Consider the following 26,278-nt stretch of genomic DNA (forward strand, 5'->3'; position numbering starts at 1 on the left):
ACTCAGTTTAGCACAAATATAGTTGGACATGCTGTAAAAACAGTGTATTATTGCTGGGGGATATATAAAAGTGCACTGTAATAAAGGGTGCCCCCATTTGAGCATTTATGCTAGCAACAAACATGGCTACCAAGGTCAATATAAAATAAACCATTCCGCCTGTGTAATGCATTGTGAAAACGTTGACCTCCTACAACACTGATGTAGAAGTTAAATGATTGAGACAACTTTGCAATTAAACCATGTGTGTGTGCAACCCACTAGGAGGCTGTGAATTGGTTAAACACTGCACTAATGCCAGCAAGCAAAATAAAATCCTCAGTGATGCCCCATTCATGTGCAAATCGGAAATGTCAGACTTGCTAATAGGTTTTAGTTATACACATGCTACGTTCAACCAGTTAGCATTCCAAGATCCGACCAGCACTTGAATGTGGCATAAGTCCTGGCAGTCTGTCTGGTTGGCAGTTAGTATCACATAGACAGATCTATTCAGATCTGTCTATGTGATACGATCACAGGCACCCTACATCTCTATGACTCCCCACACAGTAGAGTGGACATTGACACAGATACTTATGACTGTGGCGTCCAATCTGAGACCACCAGTGTACCATCAGAAGAGGGAACCACCAGTGTACCATCAGAAGAGGGGACCACCAGTGTACCACCAGAAGAGGGGACCACCAGTGTACTCATCAGAAGAGGGGACCACCAGTGTACCATCAGAAGAGGGGACCACCAGTGTGGAGACGCTGCATTCAGACTCCGTAGCTTCGTCCTCCTGTACTGTTGATCCCCAGTTGGACTTAGGGGTTGAGAGACGGGATAGTCATAGCACAGACCCCAGAATACTCCACTCAAAAGACAAATCCAAAGTTCACATCCTCCATCCAGGTGATGCCTCCAGCTCCGAAAGCCCTGGACAAAGACCTCACCACTGTGCTGGGGGAGCTCAAGGCCTACATCAGCCAGGTAGATGACCACCTAGCCCTGGGAAGCTCTATAGGAAAGTGCCAGGCCTACAGCACCATCGCATTGTTGGGAAGGGCCTGTAGTAAAGTAAGCTTTTCACTGTTAGTCTACACCTGTTTACAAAGCATGTGACGAATAAACTTTGATTTCATGTGTTCCTATTGCCGTCTTTTCACCTTCCCTCCCATTCAAAATAAAATAAGCTGCAACATGTCATCTCGTGGAGTGATTGAAGTATCCATTGAGGTATTTGCTGCATATTGTGCGATGAGTGTTCGACTTTTCCCACTGAGGCAACCCATTGCACTCAGCAGGAGTTGAGCGACAGGCACTTGTAGCTACAACCTTGATTTGTGCAACAGTCGGTCACACTGAATCTTAGCTCACTCTTCACACAGTTGCTATAGCAATACATTTTATTGGTGAAAAAATAAGGAACAGAAAAGATGGAGAGGGAAGAAATAAACCTAACAACAACTTTCTCTTCATAATTCATCCAACAAAATATTAAAAAGCACAGACCCAAAACTAGATACAGTACCTGTTCCAAAGTCCTCACACAGGTATACATAAAGGGGGAGTTGACAGTGAAAAAGTGGAATGCGGAGTGGTGCGCTCCTTGAGGATGGCTCTCGGTTCCATGGGGCGGAGGCAGCTCCATTTGAACCACCTGTCCGGTACAGTCTTTCCCCACACGGGGGCTCAAAGCTGGGGGAGAGACGTGGAGTAGGGAGGGTGAGTGTCAGGGTGGAGAGGGAAGGGGTTGGTAAGTTGATTGGCTTTCTTTTTTTGCTCATAATCATCATTGTTGTTAGGCTCTTGCTTCATCTTCTCTCCTTGGACAGCCTCAACTTCTGGGGGAAATGGGAAAGGGTTATTATATTATACTTCGTAAAGTATCAAAAAGTTAAACTTTTTAACATAAGCGTGTGACAAAAAGTACAAGAATGACATACCATCATCATTGTCGTCCTCATCATCAATACTAAGGTCTTCTTCCTGGGGAGATAGGACAGTGATTTCAAACCATATCCCCCGTTGATCTTTTGGGTCACAAACAAACCAAAAAAACGGGCTTTACCTCTTCGTCGCCGCTAACTTCATCATCCTCCTCGTCAAAGTCTTCCTCCTCTCCATCCTCATCCTTCACTCCTAACATTTTTTTTATAAAGCAAAGAAATACATCACACCCACTGTCGAAAAACCCAACACAATAGAATCCCCTTGCATGACAATATCCACGATGTACTAACATGGTCTCTAACATGTACTGAAAAATATATATATATAAAATGCAACATATAAAGTGTTGGTCCCATGTTTCATGAGCTGAAATAAAAGATCCAATAATTTTCCCATTCTCACAAAAAGTGTATTTGTCAAATTTGTTTACATCCCTGTTAGTGAGCATCTCTTGTCGAGATAATTCATCCACCTGACAGGTGTGGCATGTCAAGAAGCTGATTAAACAGCATGATCATTACATAGGTGCACATTGTGCTGGAGAGAATAAAAGGCCACTAAAATGTGCAGTTGTCAAAACACAATGCCACAAGTTGAGGAAGCATGCTGAAATGTCCACCAGAGCTGTTGCCAGATAATTTAATGTTCATTGCTCTACCATAAGCCGCCTACATCATTTTAGAGAATTTGACAGTACGTTCAACTGGCCTCACAACCGCAGACCGTGTAACCAAGCCAGCCATGACCTCCACATCTGGCTTCATCACCCGCGGGATCATCTGAGACTAGCCACCCGGACAACTAATGACACGGAGTTTGCACAACTGAAGAATGTATGCACAAACTGTATCAGGGAAGCTCATCTGCATGCTTGTCATCCTCACCAGGGTTTTGACCTGACTGCAGTTTGGCGTCATAACCATCTTCAGTGGGCAAATGCTCACCTTTGTGTATTGCGTTGTGTGGACGAGCGGAATGCGGATGTCAACGTTGTGAACATTAGTGGCCCATGGTGGCGGTGGGGTTATGGTATGGGCAGGCATAAGCTACGGACAATGAACACAATTGCATTTTATCAATAGCAATTTGAATGCACAGAGATACCATGATGAGATCCTGAGGCCCATTGTCATGCCATTTATCTGCCGTCATTGTCTCGTCTTTCAGCATGATAATGCAGGACCCCTTGTTGTAAGGATCTGTACACAATTCCTGGAAGCTGAATGTCACAGTTCTTCCATGGCCTGCATACTCTGACATGTAACCAATTGATCATGTTTGGGATGCTCTGGATCAACTTGTACGACAGCGCGTTCCAGTTCCCGCCAATATCCAGCAACTTCGCACAGCCATTGAAGATGAGTGGGACAACATTCCACAGACCACAATCAACAGCCTGATCAACTCTATCCAACGACCCTACCATTAAGGTATCTGTAACCAACAGATGCATATCTGTATTCCCAGTCATGTGAAATCCATAGATTAGGGCCTAATGAATTTATTTCAATGGCTGATTTCCTTATATGAACTAACTCAGTAAAATATAAGAAATTGGTGCATGTTACGTTTATTTTTGTTCAGTGTATAATGATATACCATTTAGTAGATGCTTTTAGCCAAAGTTGCTTGCAGTATTGTGTGCATAAATTTTACATATGGGTGGTCCCGGGAATCAAACCCACTATTATGCCATTGCAAGCTCCACGCTCTACCAACTGACCTACAGAAGACCCACATTCTCAACTCAAATTACAACTGCATTTTCATTTTCTATTACTCCCTCAAAACATGGAAAAAAACTAAATGGTTGCCAACCCTCATCGTCGTCGTCCACCCCATCCACGTCAGATGCCTCTCGGTCCTTCACGTCGTACCCATCCAGGTAGGTGAGCTGAGGGAGCAGCTTGAACACACTCTCCCTGTAGTCGTTCAGGTTGGTCACCTCACAGTTGAACAAGTCCAGACACTTCAGGCTGCTCAGCTTTTTCTGTGGAACCAAATGGGTGTAGGGTAATTAGGGGGTGAACAACACTGCCTGAATAAATCTCTAATTAGATTTGAGAGCACACCTTATCCCCATATAGGCTAGCAAACTAATTTTGACCAGAGCCACATAGGGAAACAAACATCACACTGCCAACTAGGTCTATGGTCAAAACTCTACATAGGGAAAAGTGTCATTTGAGACAGCCTGAGACGATGAGATGGTGTCGCACTGTATTGTGCTCTACCGGGAGTTTGGTGTACCTACCAAAGGTTCCAACGTGCTGATGTCTTTCAGTTTGTTCCCGCTAAGATTTAGATGTGTGAGATTGGGGAGTTTCTCTGCTAGCACGTCAAGGCCATCAGAGATTCTGTTGTCCCCGAGTTCCAACTGCAACATAATGTGAAGATATACAGTGAGCTCCAAAAGTGTTTGGCCAGTGACATTTGTTGTTTTGACTGTACTCCAGCACTTTGGATTTGAAATGATACAATGACTGTGGTTAAAGTGAAGACTGTCAATTTGAAATTTGAGAGTATTTTCAAGTGAGCATTTTAGAAATTACAGCACTTTTTGTACATACAGTATTTCTCCCATTATAGGGGACCTAAAGTATTGGGACAAATTCACTTGTGTATTAAAGTAGTTAAAAAGTTGAGTATTGGGTCCCATATTCATGGCACGCAATGACTACATCAAGCTTGTGACTCCACAAATTTGTTGGATGCATTTGCTGTTTGTTTTGGTTGTTTCAGATGATTTTGTTCCCAATATGAATGAATGGTAAATAATGTAGTGTCATTTGAGTCACTTTTATTGTACATAAGAACAGATTACATTTCTAAACAGGTCTACATTAATGTGGATGCAACCATGATTACGGATAATCCTGAATAAATTGTGAATAATGATGAGAAATTTAGATGCACAAATAGCATACCTCCAAGACAGCATTTTTGGGGGGGGCTATGATATTTCTGCGTGCCCCTGTGACAACAATGTTGGACCCCTTGTGGCCCCACTAAATGTGGAGTATGAAATCATTTTTTAGGATATGACAACAATAACATCTAATGTAACTGGCCCCTCTAACAGCACAACTGGCCCCAGCCTGCCCCTGCCCCCCCCCCCCCCCCCCCTCTTTTGTTCTGGCTCTTCAAGGACTGTATGCCACCGGTCCTCAGTTTCATCTCCCTCTGTTCTGCTGCTTCCACAGCCTCTTTGTTGAGGCCTAGATTTCCTCCCTGCCCCAGCACCTCCAGGTGAACTTACAGAGAGGGGAGTTGTGCCAGGGCCTGCAGTGGGGGAGGTTGAAGAGGAGTGGGGCCTCAGCAAAACTCAGAAAAAAAAGAAACGTCCCCTTTTCAGGACCCCGTCTTTCAAAGATAATTCGTAAAAATCCAAATAACTTCCCAGATCTTCATTGTAAAGAGTTCAAACATTGTTTCCCATGCTTGTTCAATGAACCATAAACAATTAATGAACATGCACCTGTGGAACGGCCGTTAACTTCTTTGGGACTGGGGGGGCAGTATTGAGTAGCTTGGATAAAAAGGTGCCCAGAGTAAACTGCCTGCTACTCAGTCCTAAAAGCTCAAATATGCATATAATTAGTAGATTTGGATAGAAAACACTGAAGTTTCTAAAACTGTTTGAATGATATCTGTGAGTATAACAAAACTCATATGGCAGGCAAAAACCTGAGAAAAAAATCTAACCAGGAAGTGGGAAATCTGAGGTTTGTAGTTTTTCAAGTCATTGCCTATCGAATATACAGTGTCTATCGGGTCATATTGCACTTCCTACGGGACCTGTTGGATCGGAGGGTGAGGGCTAGGGCCATTCCCCCCCAAGACGTGTCCGGGAACTTGCAGGTGCCTTGGTGGAAGAGTGGGGTAACATCTCACAGCAAGAACTGGCAAATCTGGTGCAGTCCATGAGAAGGAGATGCACTGCAGTACTTAATGCAGCTGGTGGCCTCACCAGATACTGCCTGTTACTTTTGATTTTGAACCACCCCTTTGTTTAGGGACACATTATTCCATTTTTGTTAGTCACATGTCTGTGGAACTTGTTCAGTTCGTCTCAGTTGTTGAATCTTATGTTCATACAAATATTTACACGTTAAGTTTGCTTAAAATAAAATGCAGTTGACAGTGAGAGCACGTTTCTTATTTTGCTGAGTTTAGATGTCCAAATAAAATGTTATTGGTCACATACACATGGTTAGCAGATGTTAATGCAAGTGTTGCGAAATGCTTGTGCTTCTGGTTGACAGTACAGTAATATCTAACAAGTAATCTAACAATTCCCCAACAACCTCAACACAAATCTAAAGGGGTGAATGAGAATATGTACATAAGTATATGGATGAGCGATGGCCGAGCGGCATAGGCAAGGTGCAGTAGATGGTATAAAATACAGTATATACACGTGATGAGTAATGTAAGATATGTAAACATTAAAGTGGAATTGTTTAAAGTGACTAGTGATGCATTTATTAAAGTGATCGGTGATTGGGTCTCAATGTTGGCAGCAGCCTCTGAGTTAGTGATTGCTGTTTAGCAGTCTGACGGCCTTGAGATAGAAGCTGTTTTTTAATCCCTCGGTCCCAACTTTGATGCACCTGTACTGACATTGCCTTCAGGATGATAGTGGTGTGAACAGGCAGTGGCTCGGGTGGTTGTTGTCCTTGATCTTTTTGGCCTTCCTGTGACATTGGGTGTAGTAGGTATCCTGGAGGGCAGGTAGTTTGCCCCCGGTGATGCATTGTGCAGACTGCACCACCCTCTGGAGAGCCTTGTGGTTGAGGGCGGTGCAGTTGCTGTACCAGACTGTGATGCAAGCCTGACAGGATGCGCTCGATTGTGCATCTGTAAAATTGTCAGGGTTTAGGTGAAAAGATGTGTACGCCCAGGAACTGATGTGTACGCCCAGGAACTTAAAAACGTTCCACCTTCTCCACTGCTGTCCCTTCGATGTGGATAGGGGGGTGCTCTCTCTGCTGTTTCCTGAAGTCAACGATCATTTCCTTTGTTTTGTTGAGTGAGGTTTTCCTGATGCCACACTCCACGTGCCCTCACCTCCTCGCTGTAGGCGGTCTCGTCATTGATCAAGCCCACTACTGTTGTGTCGTCTGCAAACTTGATGGAGTTGGATGGCCATGCAGTCGTGGGTGAACAGGGAGTACAGGAGAGGGCTGAGCACACACACTTGTGGGGCCTCAGTGTTGACGGTCAGCAAAGTGGAGAGGTAGTTTCCTACCTTCACCACCCGGGGGCAGCCCGTCAGTCCAGGATCCAGTTGCACAGGGCGGGGTTGAGACCCAGGGCCTCCAGCTTGATGATGAGCTTGGAGGGTACTATGGTGTTGAATGCTGAGCTGTATTCAATGAACAGCATTCTTACACGGGTATTATTTTTGTCCAGATGGGACAGGGTAGAGTGCAGTGTGATGGCGATTGTGTCATCTGTGGACTTGTTGGGGCAGTATGCAAACTGAAGTGGGTCTAGGATGGCCGGTAAGGTGGCGGTGATATGATCCTTGACTAGCCTCAAAGCACTTCATGATAACAAAAGTGAGTGCTACGGGGCGATAGTCATTTAGTTTACTTATCTTTTCCTTCTTGGGTACAGGAACAATGGTAGCCATCTTGAAGCATGTGGGGACAACAGACTGGGATAGGGAGCGATTGAATATGTCCGTAAACACATTAGCCAGCTGGTCTGCACATGCTCTGAGGACACAGCTAGGGATGCAGTCTGGGCCAGCAGCCTAGCGAGGGTTAACACGTTCAAATGTTTTACTCACGTCAGCCACGGAGAAGGAGGGGGGCAGTCGGTGTTAGCGAGCTGCGACGGTGGCACTGCATTATCTTCAAAGTGGGCAAAGAAGGCATTTAGTTTGTCTGGAAGTGTGACGTGGCTGTTTTTGTAGTCTGATTTCCTGTAGACCCTGCCACATACGTCGTGTCGGAGCCGTTGAATTGCGACTCCACTTTGTCCCTGTACTAGTATTGTGCTTGTTTGATTGCCTTGCAGAGAATAACTACTGTTTATTAGCCATATTTCCAGACCTCTTTCCATCGTTAAATACGGTGGATCACGCTTTCAGTTTGGCGCAAATTCCGCCATTCATCCATGGCCTTGTTCTCAAATTTGCTAAAATCCCCAGCTACAATAAATGCAGCCTCTGGATATATAGTTTCCAGTTTACATAGAGTCCAGTGAAGTTCCTTGAGGGCCGTCTTGGTGTTCGCTTGAGGGGGAATGTACACAGCTGTAACTAACTGACGAGAATTCTCTTGAGGTAATATGGCCAGCATTTGATTGTAAGGAATTCTAGGTCGGGTGAGCAGAAGGACTTGAGTTCCTGTATGTTGTTATGATTACCCCATGAGTCGTTAATCATAAAGCATACACCCCCGCCCCTTCCTCTTCCCAGAGAGGTGTTTATCTCTGTCGGCGCTATGCATGGAGGGGCTGAAATGATTCCGACAACATTGGCTATAGGCTAGATTTGTTCCAACCAACCCAATTATTAATTTCATACCCCCCATGCCATGTAGCTATAGCTCAAACACAGAACAAATCAAAGCTTACCTTGTAAGATGTTTGCTTTAAATGTTGTGTAAAAAAAGACGCCCTGCTTTTGCAGATGGGGGCTACCGTTCTCATACCAGACTGCGGCAGGGTAGCCTAGTGGTTAGAGTGTTGGACTAGCAACTGAAAGGTTGCAAGTTCAAATCCCCAAGCTGACAAGGTACAGATCGGTTGTTCTGCCCCTGAACAGGCAGTTAACCCACTGTTCCTAGGCCGTCAGTGAAAATAAGAATTTGTTCTTAACTGACTTGCCTAGTTAAATGAAGGTAAAAAAAATAATAATAATTGAATTTAGCAGTTTTTAAAATCTTTGCTATGCTGTAATAAAGCCTTTATCCGTTAGAACAGACTGGGATTACTTATAATTTGGTTGTTTACACTGTTCCAAACAGGCAGAATAATGATATGGTAATCTAACAGCACCCCTTTGTCACACATAATATGCACGCAGCTCTCGCTCCTATACACTCTTTTTCTTATTATAATGATCATAATTGTATTAAGTAAAGTCGTTATCATTTGTAGGCATAGTATCCTTGTATAACCCCCATAGAGCTGTAGACCTAAGAACGCGTCCTGTTAAGTTTTAATACCGTAACTTAGGCCTATATTTCAATATATAGGCTACTAAATCAAATCAATCATTCCTGCCATCACACAGCATACAAAACATTCAGGCTTTGAATAATTAACCTAAACAATAAATAAACCGCAATTTACTAATGCATGCAACTGTTTTTAGTCTGCTGTAATAAAGGCTATATCATTTTTGTTAGATAAGACTCTGGTACAACACTTAGTGTTGTTTACACTGTTCCAAATGGTCTGATTTTTTTGTTGTAATGTTAATGCAACTGTTTGGCACACATAATACTCACACAAGGTGTGCTCCTATACAGCTTTAGCAGGGACAGTGCAATAAACACTTGCTGTGGTGCCTTTTTCTGCAGTAGGGAGGTGAGCGAGACCACAGGCACTCCCGTAATTTTTTTTTTTTAACTGACAGAGTCATTTGTGTGGCTTAATTATTTAATCAAACAGTGTGCTTAAAGGGTCAGACAAGCTCAGTGCATATGTAGTTGGTTTTATTCAAACACATAGGGTGTGTATGTCAATTATGGATAAAGAAGTTTAAACATTGACCAATCGATTGGTCGAAAGAACAGGACGATTCTCGTTTGACCAATATATTTTTATGGGGACAGCCCTAGTAGCATCCACATTAATATAAGTTTAGAAACATCAATCAAATGAATCAATCAAATGTATTTATAAAGCCCTTCTTACATCAGCTGATGTCACAAAGTGATGTACAGAAACCAAGCCTAAAACCCCAACCAGCAAGCAATGCAGGTGTAGAAGCAAGGTGGCTAGTGAAAACTCCCTAGAAGGGAGGCTATGAGGGGTGGCCTGTCCTCTTCTGGCTGTGCCGGGTGGAGATTATAACAGAACATGGCCAAGAGACATATATTCTTATTTACAAAAAAAGTGACTTCAAAATGACAAACCATTCATTTGTATTGGGCACAAAATAATGTGAAACAAACCAAAACAAACAACAAACGTATCAAACAAATGTATTGAGTCACAACCCTGATTTAGTCACTGCATGCTATGAATATGGGACCAAATAATTAACTTTGTACTACTTTAATACACATACAGGGCCTTCAGAAAGTATTTATACTCCTAGACTTATTCCACATTTTGTTATGTTCCAGCCTGAATTCAACATCAAATAAACACAAAATGAAAACATGTTTAGAAATTTTTGCAAATGTATTAAAATATATACAGTAATCTCTCATTTACATAAGTATTCACACCCGAGTCAATACTTTGTATAGGCGCCGTCGGCAGTGGTTACAACTGTGAGTCTCTGGGTAAGTCTAAGACCTTTCCACACTTCGATTGTGCAACATTTGCCCATCATTGTTTTCCAAATTCTTCAAGCTCTGTCAAATTGGTTGTTGATCATTGCTAAACCATTTTCACGTCTTGCCCTAGATTTTAAAGCAGATTTAAGTCAACTCTGTAACTCGGCCACTGAGAAACATTCAATGTCATCTTGGTAAGCAACTTCAGTGTAGATTAGGCCTTGTGTTTTAGGTTATTGTCCAGCTAAAGATGAATTAATCTCCCAGTGGTCTGGTGGAAAGCAGATTGAACCAGGTTTTCCCTGTGCTTAGCAGCATTCTGTTTCTTTTCTTTATACTGAAAAACTTACCCATCCTTAACTATTACAAGTGTTCCCATTACATGATGCAGCCACCACCATGGTTGAAAATATGGAGAGGTACTCAGTAATGTGTTGTGTTAGGATAAATCCAATACTTTTAATTCAGGGAAAAGTTTATTGCTTTGCAACATTTTTTTGCAGTTTTACTTTAGTGCCTTATTGCAAACAGGATGTATGTTTTGAAATATTTGTATTCTATACAGGCTTCCTTATTTTCACTCTGTCAATTAGGTTAGTATTGTGGAGTAACTGATCCATCTTCAGTTCTATCACAGCCATTCATTTGTAAAAAATATCTAAAAACATAATTCCACTTTGACATTAGGGGGTATTGTCTGTAGGTCTGTGACAAAACAATCTAAATTTAATCCATTTTAAATTCAGGTTGTAACACAAAATGTGGAATAAGTCAAGGGGTGTGAATATTTTCTGAAGGTACAGTAAAAGTGAATGTCCCAATACTTTTGGTCCCCTAAAATGGGCCGACTGTACTGTAATTTCTAAAACGGTTCACCCGATACGGATGAGAATACACTCAAATTAAAGCTGACATTCTGCACTTTAACCTCAGTCACTGTATAATTTCAAATCCAAAGTGCTGGAGTAGAGCCAAAACAAAATTGCCTCTGTCGCAACACTTTGAGCAGTCACTTCTGTCAAAAAATGCCCAAGCAAGTAACAAATCTTTCAGAAAACAATGACCATGTCCCAAATGGAACCCTATTCCTTACATAGTGCACTACTTTTGACCAACCCTCAAAAGTAGTGCACTGCACAAGGAATAGGTTGCCATTAGGGACTAAATTGAAGCCATTTTTCAAAAGAACACAAATGTCACTTTACTATAAGTGTAAGCTTGTGTATAAAAAAAAGAAGAAAAAAAAGGGCCCCTCCACACACACCCCGGCAAAAGTTTTAGAACACCTACTCATTCAAGGGTTTTTCTCTATTTTTACATTGTAGAATAATAGTAAAGACATCAAAACTATGAAATAACACATATGGAATCATGTAGTAAACAAATAAAATGTTAAAGAAATCTAAATCTATTTTATGAGATTCTGCAACGTAGCCACCCTTTGCCTTGATGACAGCTTTGCACACTCTTGGCACTCTCTAAACCAGCTTTGAGGTAATTTCAATTAACATGTGTGCCTTAAAAGTTCATTTGCGGAATTTCTTTCCTTCTTAATGCATTTGAACCAATCAGTTGTGTTGTGACAAGGTAGGGGAGCTATACAGAAGATAGCCCTATTTGGTAAAAGACAGAGGCCATATTATGGCAAGAACAGCTCAAATAAGCAAAGAGAAACAACAGTCTATTACTTTAAGACATGAAGGTCAGTCAATGCAGAAAATTAAGAACTTTGAACATTTCTTAAAGTGCAGTCACAAAAACCATCAAGAGCTACAATGAAACTGGCTCTCACGAGGACCTTCACAGGAATGGAAGACCGAGTCACCGCTGCTGCAGAGGATAAGTTCATAAGTTACAAGCCTCAGAAATTGCAGCCCAAATAAATTCTTGACAGAGTTCAAGTAACAGTAACATCAACTGTTCAGAGGAGACAGTGAATCGGGCCTTCATGGTCAAATTTCTGCATAGAAACCACTATTAAAGGACACAAATAAGAAGAGACTTGCTTGGGCCAAGAAACACGAGCAATGGACATTAGACCGGTGGAAATCTGTCCTTAGGTCTGATGAATCCAAATGTGAGATTTTTGGTTCCAACCGCCATGTCTTTGTGAGACACAAAGTAGGTGAACGGAAGAGCTTCATGTGTGGTTCCCACTGCGAAGCATGGAGGTGGTGGTCTGATGGCGTGGGGGTGCTTTGCTGGTGACACTGTCAGTGATTTATTTAGAATTCAAGGCACACTTAACCAGCATGGCTACCACAGCATTCTGCAGCGATATGCCATCCCATTTAGTTTGCGCTTAGTGGGACTATAATTTGTTTTTCAACAGGACAATGACCCAACACACCTCCTGGCTGTGTATGGGCTATTTGACCAAGATGGAGAGTGATGGAGTGCTGCATCAGATGACCTGGCCTCCACAATCACCCTAAACTAAACCAAATTGTGATGGTTTGGGATGAGTTGGACCGCAGAGTGAAGGAAAAGCAGCCAACAAGTGCTCAGCATTTGTGGGAACTCCAAGACTGTTGGAAAAGCATTCCAGGTGAAGCTGGTTGAGAGAATACCAAGAGCGTGCAAAGCTGTCACCAAGGCAAAGGGTGGCTATTTGAAGAATCTCAAACATAAAATCCATTAAGATTTGTTTAACACTTTTTTGGTTAATGCATATCCATGTGTTATTTCCTAGTTGATGTCTTCACTATTATTCTACAATGTAGAAAATAGTACAAACATAGAAAAAATGTTGAATGAGTAGGTGTTCTAAAACTTTTGAGTGAGTGAATGTTTGTTTTAAATGAAGCAAAACATTACCTTTTTGAGTTTCTCAAGTCTGGGAAGGTTGGAAACTGAGAATAAGCCAACATTTATCAAACTGAGGAATTCCAGATTGACAAATTCTTCTGTGAGGCCTTCGATTTTCCCTTCATTTGATCTGCTGTTGTCCAGGACAAGTTCCCGTACCTATAAGGATAAAAAATAAATATTGAACGTGTACAATTGTAATCCATGAAATTCGAAGATTTTTTATTTTAATGCATGCGTACATTGTTTACAGCTGCACTACAAACTCAATTGAGAATGCAAACTTTATAAATAATAATTTGAGTGCTTATTTCTATATTACAAATGTCCTGAGACACCCTCAGAGAGTGGGGTCTCTGCCAGGGTCTAATTATCTACGGCGACCCTGGAGCAATTAGGGCACACCCACAGATGTTTCACCTTGTCGCCTTAGGGATTTGAACTAGACCCATTAACTTCATTCAAAAAGTGAGGCAAATTGTATTGACTTTATTCACACTTTTGTTTTGGTTCGGTAGCAGCAGGCATCACATGAGGAAGCACATGCCTCCCAGGCAGAGGTTCGGTTAAACCCTCTTTAGAGATTGAGATTCCACATAACTGATTGCATTTGGATGTCATGAAATGGGTCAAATAGTCTTGCAGCAAAGAAACATCTAAGCACTTTAGAAAAAGATCTGATCACATCGATTCTGATTAACAAAGCCATGATTCGATAAAAAAAAAAAAACCATTGTCAAATATGCCTCGCTTCGAAGCAAGCAACACTGAAGCATGCACGAGAGTGCCAACTGTCTTGGATACGGGAGTGTTATCACACAATCTGAACAAAACCTTTAAACAGGTCATTGACGACAGATCAGTCTTTAAACACCATAGTGCCCACTAAGCTGTTTATTTTGTTTATCTGTCGGCCCCGGCCTTGAACTCGGGCCCTGTGTGTAGTTAACTGGCCCTCTCTGCCCATTCATCACCATTTTACCTGTTGTTGTCTTAGCTGATTAGCTGTTGTCTTATCCGTTGTTGTCTTAGCTAGCTCTCCCAATCAACACCTGTGATTGCTTTGTCTCTCTAATGTCAATATGCCTTGTATACTTTTTAGGATAGTTATCCTTGTTTTAGTTTACTGCGGAGCCCCTAGTCCCACTCATCATGCCACAGATACCTCTTATCCCACCTCCCACACATGCGGTGACCTCACCCAGCATAACTAGTGCATCCAGAGATTGAATCTCTTATCGTCACTCAATGCCAAGGTTTACCTCCACTGTACCTGCACTCCACCATACCCTTGTCTGTACATTATGCCCTGAAACTATTCTACCACGCCCAGAAATCTCCTTTTATTTTCTGTCCCCAAAGCACTAGAAGACCAGTTGATAGCCTTTAGCCGTACCCTCATCCTACTCCTCCTCTGTTCCTCAGATGATGTAGAGGTTAACCCAGGCACTGTGTGTCCCCAGGCGCTTTCATTTGTTGACTTCTGTAACCGTAAAAGCCTTGGTTTCATGCATGTTAACATCAGAAGCCTCCTCCCTAAGTTTGTTTCAATCACTGCTTTAGCACAGTACGCCAACCCTGATGTCCTTGCAGTGTCTGAATCCTGGCTTAAGGGCACCAAAACCCCAGAAATTTCCATCCCCAACTACAACATTTTCCGTCAACATAGAACTGCCAAAGGGGGAGGAGTTGCAATCTACTGCAGAGATAGCCTGAAAAGTTGTCTCATACTTTCCAGGTCTATGCCCAAACAGTTCGAGCTTCTAATATTTTTAAATTTTTATTTTTTTAAATCCCTCCATAAATAAGTCTCGCACTGTTGCCACCTGTTATAGACCCCCCTCAGCTCCCAGCTGTGCCCTGGACACCAATCTAAAACAAAAATCCAGAAAATCACATTGTATGATTTAAGTAATTCATTTGCATTTTATTGCATGACATAAGTATTTGATACATCAGAAAAGAAGAACTTAATATTTGGTATAGAAAGCTTTGTTTGCAATTACAGAGATAATATGTTTCCTGTAGTTCTTGACCAGGTTTGCACACACTGCAGCAGGGATTTCAGCCCACTCCTCCATACAGACCTTCTCCAGATCCTTCAGGTTATGGGCTGTCGCTGGGCAATACAGACTTTCAGCTCCCTCCAAAGATGTTCTATTGGGTTCAGGTCTGGAGACTGGCTAGACCACTCCAGGACCTTGAGATGCTTCTTACGGAGCCACTCCTTAGTTGCCCAGGCTGGGCGTTTTGGGCCATCTTCAATGCTCTTACTGAGGGAAGGAGGTTGTTGGCCAAGATCTCGCGATACATGGCCCCATCCATCCTCCCCTCAATACGGTGCAGTCGTCCTGTCCCCTTTGCAGAAAAGCATCCCCGAAGATGCTCCACGCTTCACGGTTGGGATGGTTTTCTTGGAGTTGTACTCATCCTTCTTCCTCCAAACATGGCGAGTGGAGTTTAGACCAAAAAGCTCTATTTTTGTCTCATCAGACCACATTACTTTCTCCCATTCCTCCTCTGGATCATCCAGATGGTCATTGGCAAACTTCAGACGGGCCTGGACATGCACTGGCTTGAGCAGGGGGACCTTGCGTGTGCTGCAGGATTTTAATCCATGACGGCGTAGTGTGTTACTAATGGTTTTCTTTGAGACTGTGGTCCCAGCTCTCTTCAGGTCATTGACCAGGTCCTGCCGTGTAGTTCTGGGCTGATCCCTCACCTTCCTTATGATCATTGATGCCCCACAAGGTGAGATCTTGCATGGAGCCCCAGACCGAGGGTGATTGACCGTCATCTTGAACTTCTTCCATTTTCTAATAATTGCACCATAATTGCGCCAACAGTTGTTGCCTTCTCACCAAGCTGCTTGCCTATTGTCCTGTAGCCCATCCCAGCCTTGTGCAGGTCTACAATTTGATCCCTGATGTCCTTACACAGCTCTCTGGTCTTTGCCATTGTGGAGAGGTTAGAGTCTGTTTGATTGAGTGTGTGGACAGGTGTCTTTTATACAGGTAACGAGTTCAAACAGGTGCAGTTAATGCAGGTAATGAGTGGAGAACAGGAGGGCTTCTTAAAGAAAAACTAACAGGTCTGTGAGAGCCGGAATTCTTACTGGTTGGTAGGTGATCAAATACTTATGTCATGCAATAAAATGCAAATTAATGACTTAAAAATCATACCATGTGATTTTCTGGATGTTTGTTTTCGATTCCATCTCGCACAGTTGAAGTGTACCTATGATAAAAATTACAGACCTCTACATGCTTTGTAAGTAGGAAAACGTGCAAAATCAGCAGTGTATCAAATACTTGTTCTCCCCACTGTAGATGCCCTAAATCTCACACAAATTATCAAGGAACCCACCAGGTACAACCATAAATCCGTAAACATGGGCATCCTCAGATGTTATCCTGACCAACTTGTCCTCCAAATACACCTCTGCTGTTTTCAATATGAATCTCAGCGATCACTGCCCCATTGCCTGCATCCGCTATCGGTCCACGGTCAAACGACCACCCCTAATCACTGTCAAACGCTCCCTAAAACACTTCTGCGAGCAGGCCTTTCTAATCGACCTGGCCCGGGTATCCTGGAAGGATATTGACTTCATCCCGTCAGTGGAGGATCCCTGTTCGTTCTTTAAAAGTAATTTCCTCACCATCTTAAATAAGCATGCCCCTTTCAAAAAATTTAGAACTAAGAACAGATTTTGCCCTTGGTTCACTCCAGACCTGACTGCCCTTGACCAGCACAAAAACATCCTGTGGAGGACTGCACTAGCATCGAATAGTCCCTGCGATATGCAACTTTTCAGGGAAGTCAGGAACCAATACACACAGTCAGTTTGAAAAAGCTAGCCTTTGCTTTCCTAACAGAAATGTGCATGTTGTAGCTCTAAATCCTAAAAGTTTTGGGACACTAAAGTCCATGGAGCTACCACGGTCATCACCCTCTTCAAAGGGGGTGAAACTCTTGACCCAAACTGTAACAAACCTATATCCATCCTGCCCTGCCTTTCTAAAGCCAAGTTAAACAGATCACTCAGACTCAACAGCCTTGGTTTCTCAAATGACTGCCTCACCTGGTGCATCAACTACTTCTCAGACAGAGTTCAGTGTGTCAAATCGGAGGCCTGTTGTCTGGATCTCTGGCAGTCTATTGGGATACCACAGGGTTCAATTCTCGGGCCGACTCTTTTCTCTGTATACATCAACAATGTCACTCTTGCTGCGGGTGGTTCCTTGATCCACCTCTACGCAGACAACACCATTCTGTATACATCTGGCCCTTCTTTGGACACTGTGTTAACAAACCTCCAAACGAGCTTCAATGCCATACAACACTCCTTCCGTGGCCTCCAATTGCTCTTAAACGCTAATAAAACTAAATGCATGCTCTTCAACCGATGGCTGCCCGCAACGGCCCTCCCGACTAGCATCACTACTCTGGACGGTTCTGACTTAGAATATGTGGACAACTATAAATACATAGGTGCCTGGATAGACTAAACTCTCCTTCCGGACTCATAGTAAGCATCGCAAAACCCAAATAAAAACTAGAATCAGCTTCCTATTTCGCAACAAAGAATCCTTCACTCACGCTGCCAAACATACCAAACTGACTATCCTACCGATACTCGACTTTGGCGATGTCATTTACAAAACAGCCTCCCAACACGCTACTCAAGAAACTGGATGCAGTCTATCACAGTGCCATCCGTTTTGTCACCAAAGCCCCATATACCACCCCCCCAACCCTGCGACCTGTATGCTCTCGTCGCCAGACCCACTGGCTCCAGGTCATCTATAAGTCTTTGCTAGGTAAAGCGCTGCCTTAGCTCACTGGTCACCATAACAACAGCCACCCGTAGCACACGCTCCAGCAGGTATATCTCACTGGTCATCCCCAAAGCCAACACCTCTTTGGCTGCCTTTCCTTCCAGTTCTATGCTGCCAATGACTGGAACGAATTGCAAAAATCACTGAAGTTGGAGACATATCTCCCTCACTAACTTCAAGCATCAGCTATCTGAGCAGCTTCCGATCGCTGCAGCTGTACATAGCCCATCTGTAAATGGCCCATTCAACTACCTACCTCATCCCCATATTGTTTTTATTTACTTTTATCACACCAGTATTTCTACTTGCACATCATCATTGGCACATCTATCCCTTCAGTGTTAATTTGCTAAATTGTAATTACTTCGCTACTATGGCTAATTTATTGCCTTACCTCCTTAACCTTAAGCCATTTCCACACACTGTATTTAGACTATTTCATTTGTGTTATTGACTGTACGTTTGTTTAGTTCATGTTTAACTCTGTTGTTTGTGTCGCACTGCTTTGCTTTACCTTGGCCAGGTCGCAGTTGTAAATGAGAACTTGTTCTCAACTAGCCTAACTGGTTAAAAAAAAAGGTGAAATAAAAATAATTTTAAAAAGCTCATCACTAAGCTAAGCACTCTGGGACTAAACACCTCCCTCTGCAACTGGATCCTGGAATTCCTGACGGGCAGCCCCCAGGTGGTAAGAGTAGGCAACAACACATCTGCCACACTGATCCTTAACACTGGGGCACCTCAGGGGTGTACTTAGTCCCCTCCTGTACTCCCTGTTCAACCACGACTGCGTGGCCAAACACGACTCCAACACCATCATTAAGTTTGCTGGCGACAACAGTGTTAGGCCTGATCACCGACAACAATGAGACGGCCTATAGGGAGGAGGTCAGAGAACTGGCAGTGTGGTGCCAGGACAACAACCTCTCCCTCAATGTGAGCAAGACAAAGGAGCTGATCGTGGACGACAGGAAAAGAAAGGTGGGCTGAACAGACCCCCATTAACATTGATGGGGCTGTAGTGGCGAGGGTCGAGAGTTCCTAGTTCCTTGGTGTCCACGTCACCAATGAACTATCATGGTCCAAACATACCAAGACAGTCGTGAAGAGTTGTGAAGAGGGCACGACAAAACCTTGTCCCCCTCAGGAGACAAAGAAATTTGGCATGGGTCCCCAGATCTTCAAAAGGTTCTGCACCATCGAGAGCATCCTGACCGGTTGCATCACGGCCTGGTATGGCAACTGCTCGGCCTCTGACCGTAAGGCGCTACAGAGGGTAGTGCGTATGGCCCAGTACATCACTGGAGCCAAGCTTCCTGCAATCCAGGACTTACATAATAGGCAGTGTCAGAGGAAAGCCCATAAAATTGTCAGAGACTCCAGTCACCCAAGTTAGAGACTGTTTTCTCTGCTAACGCACAGCAAGCGGTACCAGAGGCACCCGTCTAGGACCAAAAGGATCCTCAACAGCTTCTACCCCCAAGCCATAAGACTTCTGAACAATTAATAAAATCGCCACCGGACTAATTTACATTGACCACCCTCCTCCCTTTTGAACACTGCTGCTACTCGTTGTTTATTATCTATGCATAGTCACTTCACCCCTACCTACATGTACAAATTACCTCAACTAACCTGTACACCGACTCGGTCCCGGTACCACCTGTATATAGCCTTGTTATTCTTATTGTGTTTATTATTTTTTACTTTAGTCTATTTGGTAAATATTTTCTTAACTCTTCTTGAACTGCACTATTTGTGAAGGGCTTGTAAGTAAGCATTTCACGATAAGGTCTACACTTGTTGTATTCAGCACATGTGACAAAGTTTGATTTGATCATATACAATATTTGAATATCTATGATTTTAATTGAGCCAACTCAACTCATTTGCCAATTCAAGTAATTACTGGGTTAGTTTCATCTCATATTCCATAATATACACAGTTTCCCAAACATTAGGAACACCTTCCTAATATTCAGTTGCACCCCCCATTTTGCCCTCAGAACAGTCTCAATTTTGTAGGGGCATGTACTCTACAAGGTGTCGAAAGCACCCCAGGGACAATGGCCCTTGTTGATTTCAATGCTTCCCACAGTTGTGTGAAGTTGGCTGGATCATTCTTGATACACACGGGAAACTGTTGGGAAAATTGGCAGTGTCAGACCACAGTCACCCATAGACTGTTTTTTCTGCTACCGCACAGCAAGCTGAACCGGAGCACCGAGTCTAGGACCAAAAGGCTCCTTAACAGCATCCACCCCCAAGCCATAAGACTGCTGAACAATTAATCAAATGGCAACCAGACTATTACATTGACCCCCCCTATTTGTTTTGTACAATGCTGCTATTCACGGTTTATTATCTATGCAGAGTCACTTTACCCCTAGCAACATGTACAAATGACCTTAACTAACCTGTACCCCCGCACACAGACTCAGTACCACCTGTATATAGCCTCGTTATTGTGTTACTTTTTATAATTTTTTACTTTTATTTTTTAACTTTAGTTTATTTGGTAAATATTTTCTTAACTCTTCTTGAACTGACCTGTTGGTTAAGGGCTTATAGTAAGTAAGCATTTCACAGTAAGGTCTACACTTGTTGTATTCAGCCCATGTGTCAAATAAAGTTTGATTTGAGCATGAAAAACCCAGCAGTGTTGCAATTCTTGACACAAACCGATGTGCCTGGCACCTATTACCATACCCAGCTCACAGGCACTTACATTTCTGTATTTCTCTTTCACCCTCAATGGCACAAATAGACAGCATGTCTCAATGGTCTCATGGCTCAACAATCCTTCTTTAACTGGTCTCCTCACCTTCATCTACACTGATTGTGGTGGATTTAACAAGTGACATGGGATCATAGCCGTCACCTGGTCAGTCTCATGGAAAGAGCAGGTGTTCCTACTGTTTTGTATATACACTCTGTGTGTATGGGTCCTTCTATAAATAAAGGGGGCCAACGTATGACATCACGCCTGAAGAATGAAAAAGATGAACATAATTTCTATGCTTTAATAACAAACAATTCACTGACCGCTCGCAACAGATGCGGTAAAGAGGTCAATTGAACGTAAGGCTATTGTTTGTTATTGAGGTAAAATCGGAGTTACATTCATGTCATCGTCACCAATCAACGTAATTAGTTCAAACCGACTGACTACTACCGATTTCTGTATGCTAGCTAGGCTAACCAGTTTATATGAACGGGAGTTAGAAGTTAGCAGTCACTTCTAAGTCTGAAAAGGGACTACTTTTAAATGTTATGCAGCGAAAACAGCCAAATATATCGAAATCGGACCTGATTTGACAAATATCGACTTTTTTAGATCAGATTTGTTGAATGTGCGAAAATCTATTGAAATCCATTGATTCCTTTACCTTATCTACACAGGCGGTGTTTTTCCACTCTTCGTTTGCCCGCCGTCTGCTGCTATAGCCCATCCGTGACAACGATCGGCGAGTTGTGCATTCAGAGATGCAGTTCTGCACACCACTGTTGTACTGCGCCGTTATTTGTCTAATTGTAGCCCGCCTGTTAGTTTGCACGATTCTTTCCAATCTCATTCGACCCCTCTTATCAACGAGCTGTTTACGCCCACTGGACTGTCGCTGACTGGATGTTTTTTGTTTGTCGCGCCATTCTCGGTAAACCACAGACACTGCCGTGCGTGAAAAGCCCAAGAGTGCGGCTGTTTGTGATATACTGGATCCTGCGCGCCTGGAACCGACGATCATACCACGCTCAAAGTCCCTTAGATCTCTCTTTTTACCCATTCTAACGTTAAATCGAATAGTTAAGCTGGATGCCCGTCTGCCTGCTTTATAAAGCAAGCCACCGCCACGTGACTCACTGTCTGTAGGAGCAATCCATTTTCGGAAATGGGGTGGTGTATGCAGCAATCTACGGTCAGGAGAGTATTAGGGCCAAGTGAAGAGAAAAAAGAGACTTTACAAAAATATAAACACAACATGGAAAGTGTTGGTCCCATGTTTCATGAGCTGAAATTCAAGAGTCCAGAAATGTTCCATATGCACAAAATGCGTATTTCTCTCAAATAGTGTGCTAAAATTTGTTTACATATCTGTTAGTGAGCAATTTATCCTTTGTCAAGATAATCCATCCACCTGACAGGTGTGGCATATCAAGATGATTAAATAGCATGATCATTGCACCTTGTGCTGGGGACAATAAAAGGCCACTAAAATGTGCAGTTGTGTCACACAACACAATGTCACAAATTTTGAGGGAGAATGCTGTGCGTGCCATTGTTGAAATGCCTGACTTCGATGACCTGGTGAAATTATACTTTAGAATGTATTTATCTGTATTTATTTAACTAGGCAAGTCAGTTGGAAGGTGTCCCTTCCACTGGAGGGTTGAGCTAACGTAGGCTAATGCGATTAGCATGAGGTTGTAAGTGACAAGAACATTTCCCAGGACACAGACATATCTGATATTGGCAGAAAGCTTAAATTCTTGTTAATCTAACTGCACTGTCCAATTTACAGTAGCAGTGAAAGAATACAATACTATTGTAGGAGGAGAGTGCACAATTTTGAACACAAAAAGTTATTAATAAACAAATTTGCCATATTTGGGCAGACTTGATACAAAATTTGAACAGAAATGCAATGGTTCATTGGATCAGGTAAACTTTGCACATACACTGCTGCCAACTAGTGGCCAAAATGTATATTGAACCTGGGCTGCAATAACACATTATGGCCTTTTTCTTGCATTTCAAAGATTATGGTACAAATAAAATACAAAAGAACGTTTTTTTCCCTTTGTATTATCTTTTGCCTATGTATGTTGTGAATTTGAACATGAACTATGCCCTTATTTAAGATTACTGTTTTTCGTATGATGTACCCAATGATTAATGAAAACATGCTCGGTAGGTCTATGTCCTCATTGTGGTTTTACAGACATCTTTAATACGTCTTATTTAGACACTTTATTCAAATATTTATGAAATGCATATTGTTATATTTGGTAGCACTTATTTGTTTTTCCTTCGCCTCAACCCCTTTCGATGCATGGAATGGATGTGGGAAGGTCTACATAAGGGTGTTTTTTTTTTTTTTTTTTTTTTTTTACTCACAAAAGCTCTGACGAAGGCCGTGAGGCCGATAGGTAAGCTTATTAAAGATCAGTGATACTATCAAGAGCAGTGTGCGGTTTCCTGTTTCCTTCATCTTGTTCAACTGTTACCATGCACCTGCAAAAAAGATTGCTCAGATGTGCGAGTGCCTTTTGAATTTTGAATGATCTTTTACCAGATCTATTGTGTTATATTCTCCTACATTCCTTTCACATTTCCACAAACTTCAAAGTGTTTCCTTTCAAATGGTACCAATAATATGCATATCCTTGCTTCCAGGGCCTGAGCTATAGGCAGTTAGATTTGAGTATGTCATTTCAGGCGAAAATGTAAAAAAAGGGGCGGATGCTTAAGAGGTTTAACTAACTATTTAGCAGTCTTATGGCTTGGGGGTAGAAGCTGTTCAGGGTCCTGCTGGTTCCAGACTTGGTCCATCGGTACCACTTGCCATGTGGTAGCCGAAAGAACATTCTGACTTGGGTGGCAGGAGTCTGACATTTTTGGGGGCTTTTCTCTGAGACCGCCTAGTATAGACGTCCTGGACGGCAGGGAGCTGCTCTCAATTATGCCACTGTATAACCTTTTGAGGATCTGAAGGCCTTTGCCAAATCTTTTCAGCCTCCTGAGGGGGAAGAGGCATTGTCGTGCCCTCTACACAACTGTGTTGGTGTGTTTGGACCATGATAGCGTCAGAGCGTTCATACATCTTGCGCTTCATAGAGCAGAGCTCTTGTGAAACAAGTTGTCAAGGAAGTGAGTTTCTGTTTATCCAGCACCTCCCATCAACCAATCATGTCAATGCGGAGCTATACGGAGCCTTAGGCATTGTTAAATAATTTGGGAGATGCAAGGCGATATGGTACAGAGCTTGATTTGGCCTCCAGAGGCTCCGCAATTATGTCAAACCCTCCGGATCGCAAATACAGAGTAGGCATGAATTGGCTTTAAGTGATGTGGACACAGAGGAACTTGAGCTCTCAACCAGCTCCACTACAGCCCTGTTGATGTGGATGAGGACATGCTCGTCCCTCCGTTTCCTGTAGTCCACGATCAGCTCCTTTGTCTTGCTGACGTTGGGGGAAGAGGTTGTTGTCCTAGCACCACACTGCCAGGTCTCTGACCTCCTTCCTCCCTATGGGCCAGGGATGGTCAACTTTTGTAGGCCCGCGGACTAATAAAAAAAAAGGTTTGTCTCTCAATTTACTGTTGAGAGTTAGAATAATAGAATACAGAAGGTGCAATTTCAAAATGTGGTTGTGCATCAGCAGTCACTTAATTAGCCCATGTCAGCAAAGCATTTTTAGATTGGTAAATTAGTCTAGCGACCAGCTATCTAAACTTGTAGTAAGCAAGGTCGAATTACCGACTGGGGTGGGGCCCATTGATCATCAGTTATCATATTAAAAACTGCAAACATTTGCCTACACCCTATGGCAAAATGGGTAGAATTGCAGGAAAGTAGCTGACCCACGAGCCACTGCAGCCCCTTATGATGAGTTCTGCTTTTTTGTGGCCCCCACACCCCCATTAGTTGCCCATCCCTGCTATAGGCTGTCTCATCGACGTCAGTGATCAGGCCTCCCACCGTCGTGTCGTCGGCAAACTTAATATTGGTGTTTGGAGTTGTGCAGTTACATAGTGTCGGGTGAACAGGGAGTATAGGAGGGGACTATGCACGTACTCCTGAGGAGCCCCCATGTTGAGGGTCAGTGTGGTGGATGTTTTGATTCCTACCCTCACCACCTGGGGGCAGCCAGCCAGGAAGTCCAGGATCCAGTTGCAGAGGGAGGTGTTAAGTCTTAGGGTCCTTAGCTTAGTGATGAGCTTGGAGGGCACAATGGTAGTAATCTTCTCGTGAACATGATGATGATAGCTTAAGTGGCTGGGCTACTGTCAGAATACAAACAACCTGGTATTATTGTTGAAGCCATATCAGACATGTTACCAACTTGCCTGGCTAGCTAGCTTTTAGACTAAAGTGCTGGGGTGTATTCATTAGTCAGATTCCATCAGCAAACTGAGCAAAATGGGGCGGGACCTACCTACATTTCCCCAATAGAAACTCGTTTTTGTGGAAAAATGTTTTTGGTTTGGAGTAAATTATTTCCCTTGTAGAACATTTAGCAACAGACGAAACGTTCTGCAATGTATTTTTTTTTACTAAAGAACTCACTCTTGGGGTGTAATCTTCCACCACTAATTGGCAACAAGTTTCGTTGGCAACAAAAACGAGAGTTTCCTTTGTGACAAATTCAGGTAGGTCCCGCCCCGTTTAAGAAACGTTTTGCAACAGAATCGCCGGAATTAATACACCCCGATGTACAGTATGTAACTAGTTAATGGGCTATGGAAGATAACGTTATCATTACGTTGACTAAAATGAGCTAATAACCATACCATTGGGCATATTATTCACTGTGTTAAAGGACAGAGATCAAACAGAATTTGAACTTCACGGGGACATTTGTGTAACGTTAGGTAAATTGCCGTTAGCTACAGTAGTTAGAGTTACTGGCTAACGTTATGAAACGTGACCCTGATTAAATTATTCGGCTACAAAACGCTGTAAATAAAAGTCCGAGCTATACTTAAAATATTTCCTAAAGAAAATGTTTTTGAATGAAGTAAACAAACATACTGCAGAAGGAAACGTCAACCACCGCTTCTTCTTTCAAACACGAGAAGGTTCGCTGCTATTGGCTATAAAACGTAAACGTCGAATCCAACGCCTTCACGTAAAATCTATGGGTCGCATTTGACCAATTACTACCATCTGCTGTTGTGTTTGTTTAGTGTATGGTATTATTTTTAAACGTTTCAGATGCTGCATGTTCACAAAGACAAAGTTCAGTGGAAGTCACAGTAAAGCCCAAATTTGATTTTAGTTATTTTATTCACAAGACAGTATTTGTTTTATTTTCATACAAAATACAAAACATTTCAAGACAAGTTGTACACAAAAACAAACATTTAGGGAGATGACAGAAATGTCAGATGTCTCATCTGCATCTAATCCTCACCTCAATGCATCTGTCCCACTCGATGATTGGCTTTAACGTTTTAATACAGACAGGTCATTGATAGGACCGTTACCTACCTGAGCCGCGTAC

General features: G+C 42.7%; 1 protein-coding gene across 3 annotated transcripts; it reads right to left on the reverse strand.

The window, feature by feature from the left end:
- Positions 1-1,373: 1,373 nt before the first annotated feature.
- On the reverse strand, positions 1,374-25,842 carry LOC109868244 (acidic leucine-rich nuclear phosphoprotein 32 family member B). Of its 3 annotated transcripts, none has more exons than XM_031828269.1 (7): positions 21,442-21,919; positions 13,221-13,370; positions 4,193-4,315; positions 3,757-3,928; positions 2,057-2,127; positions 1,932-1,974; positions 1,374-1,826 (listed from the first exon to the last, which is right to left on the reverse strand). In XM_031828269.1, exons 1-7 carry the CDS (start codon positions 21,835-21,837, stop codon positions 1,678-1,680), a joined length of 1,104 nt encoding a protein of 367 aa, XP_031684129.1. In that variant the 5' UTR covers positions 21,838-21,919; the 3' UTR covers positions 1,374-1,677. The 3 variants fall into 3 exon arrangements, 2 of the variants coding, with proteins under 2 accessions (XP_031684129.1, XP_031684128.1); XM_031828268.1 differs by having other exon boundaries at positions 1,378-1,829; positions 21,442-21,906; XR_004210540.1 differs by lacking the exon at positions 21,442-21,919 and adding an exon at positions 25,807-25,842 and having other exon boundaries at positions 1,760-1,826.
- Positions 25,843-26,278: the final 436 nt, after the last annotated feature.

The sequence above is a fragment of the Oncorhynchus kisutch genome, linkage group LG7, assembly GCF_002021735.2.
Source record: "Oncorhynchus kisutch isolate 150728-3 linkage group LG7, Okis_V2, whole genome shotgun sequence".
Lineage (NCBI taxonomy): Eukaryota > Metazoa > Chordata > Actinopteri > Salmoniformes > Salmonidae > Oncorhynchus > Oncorhynchus kisutch.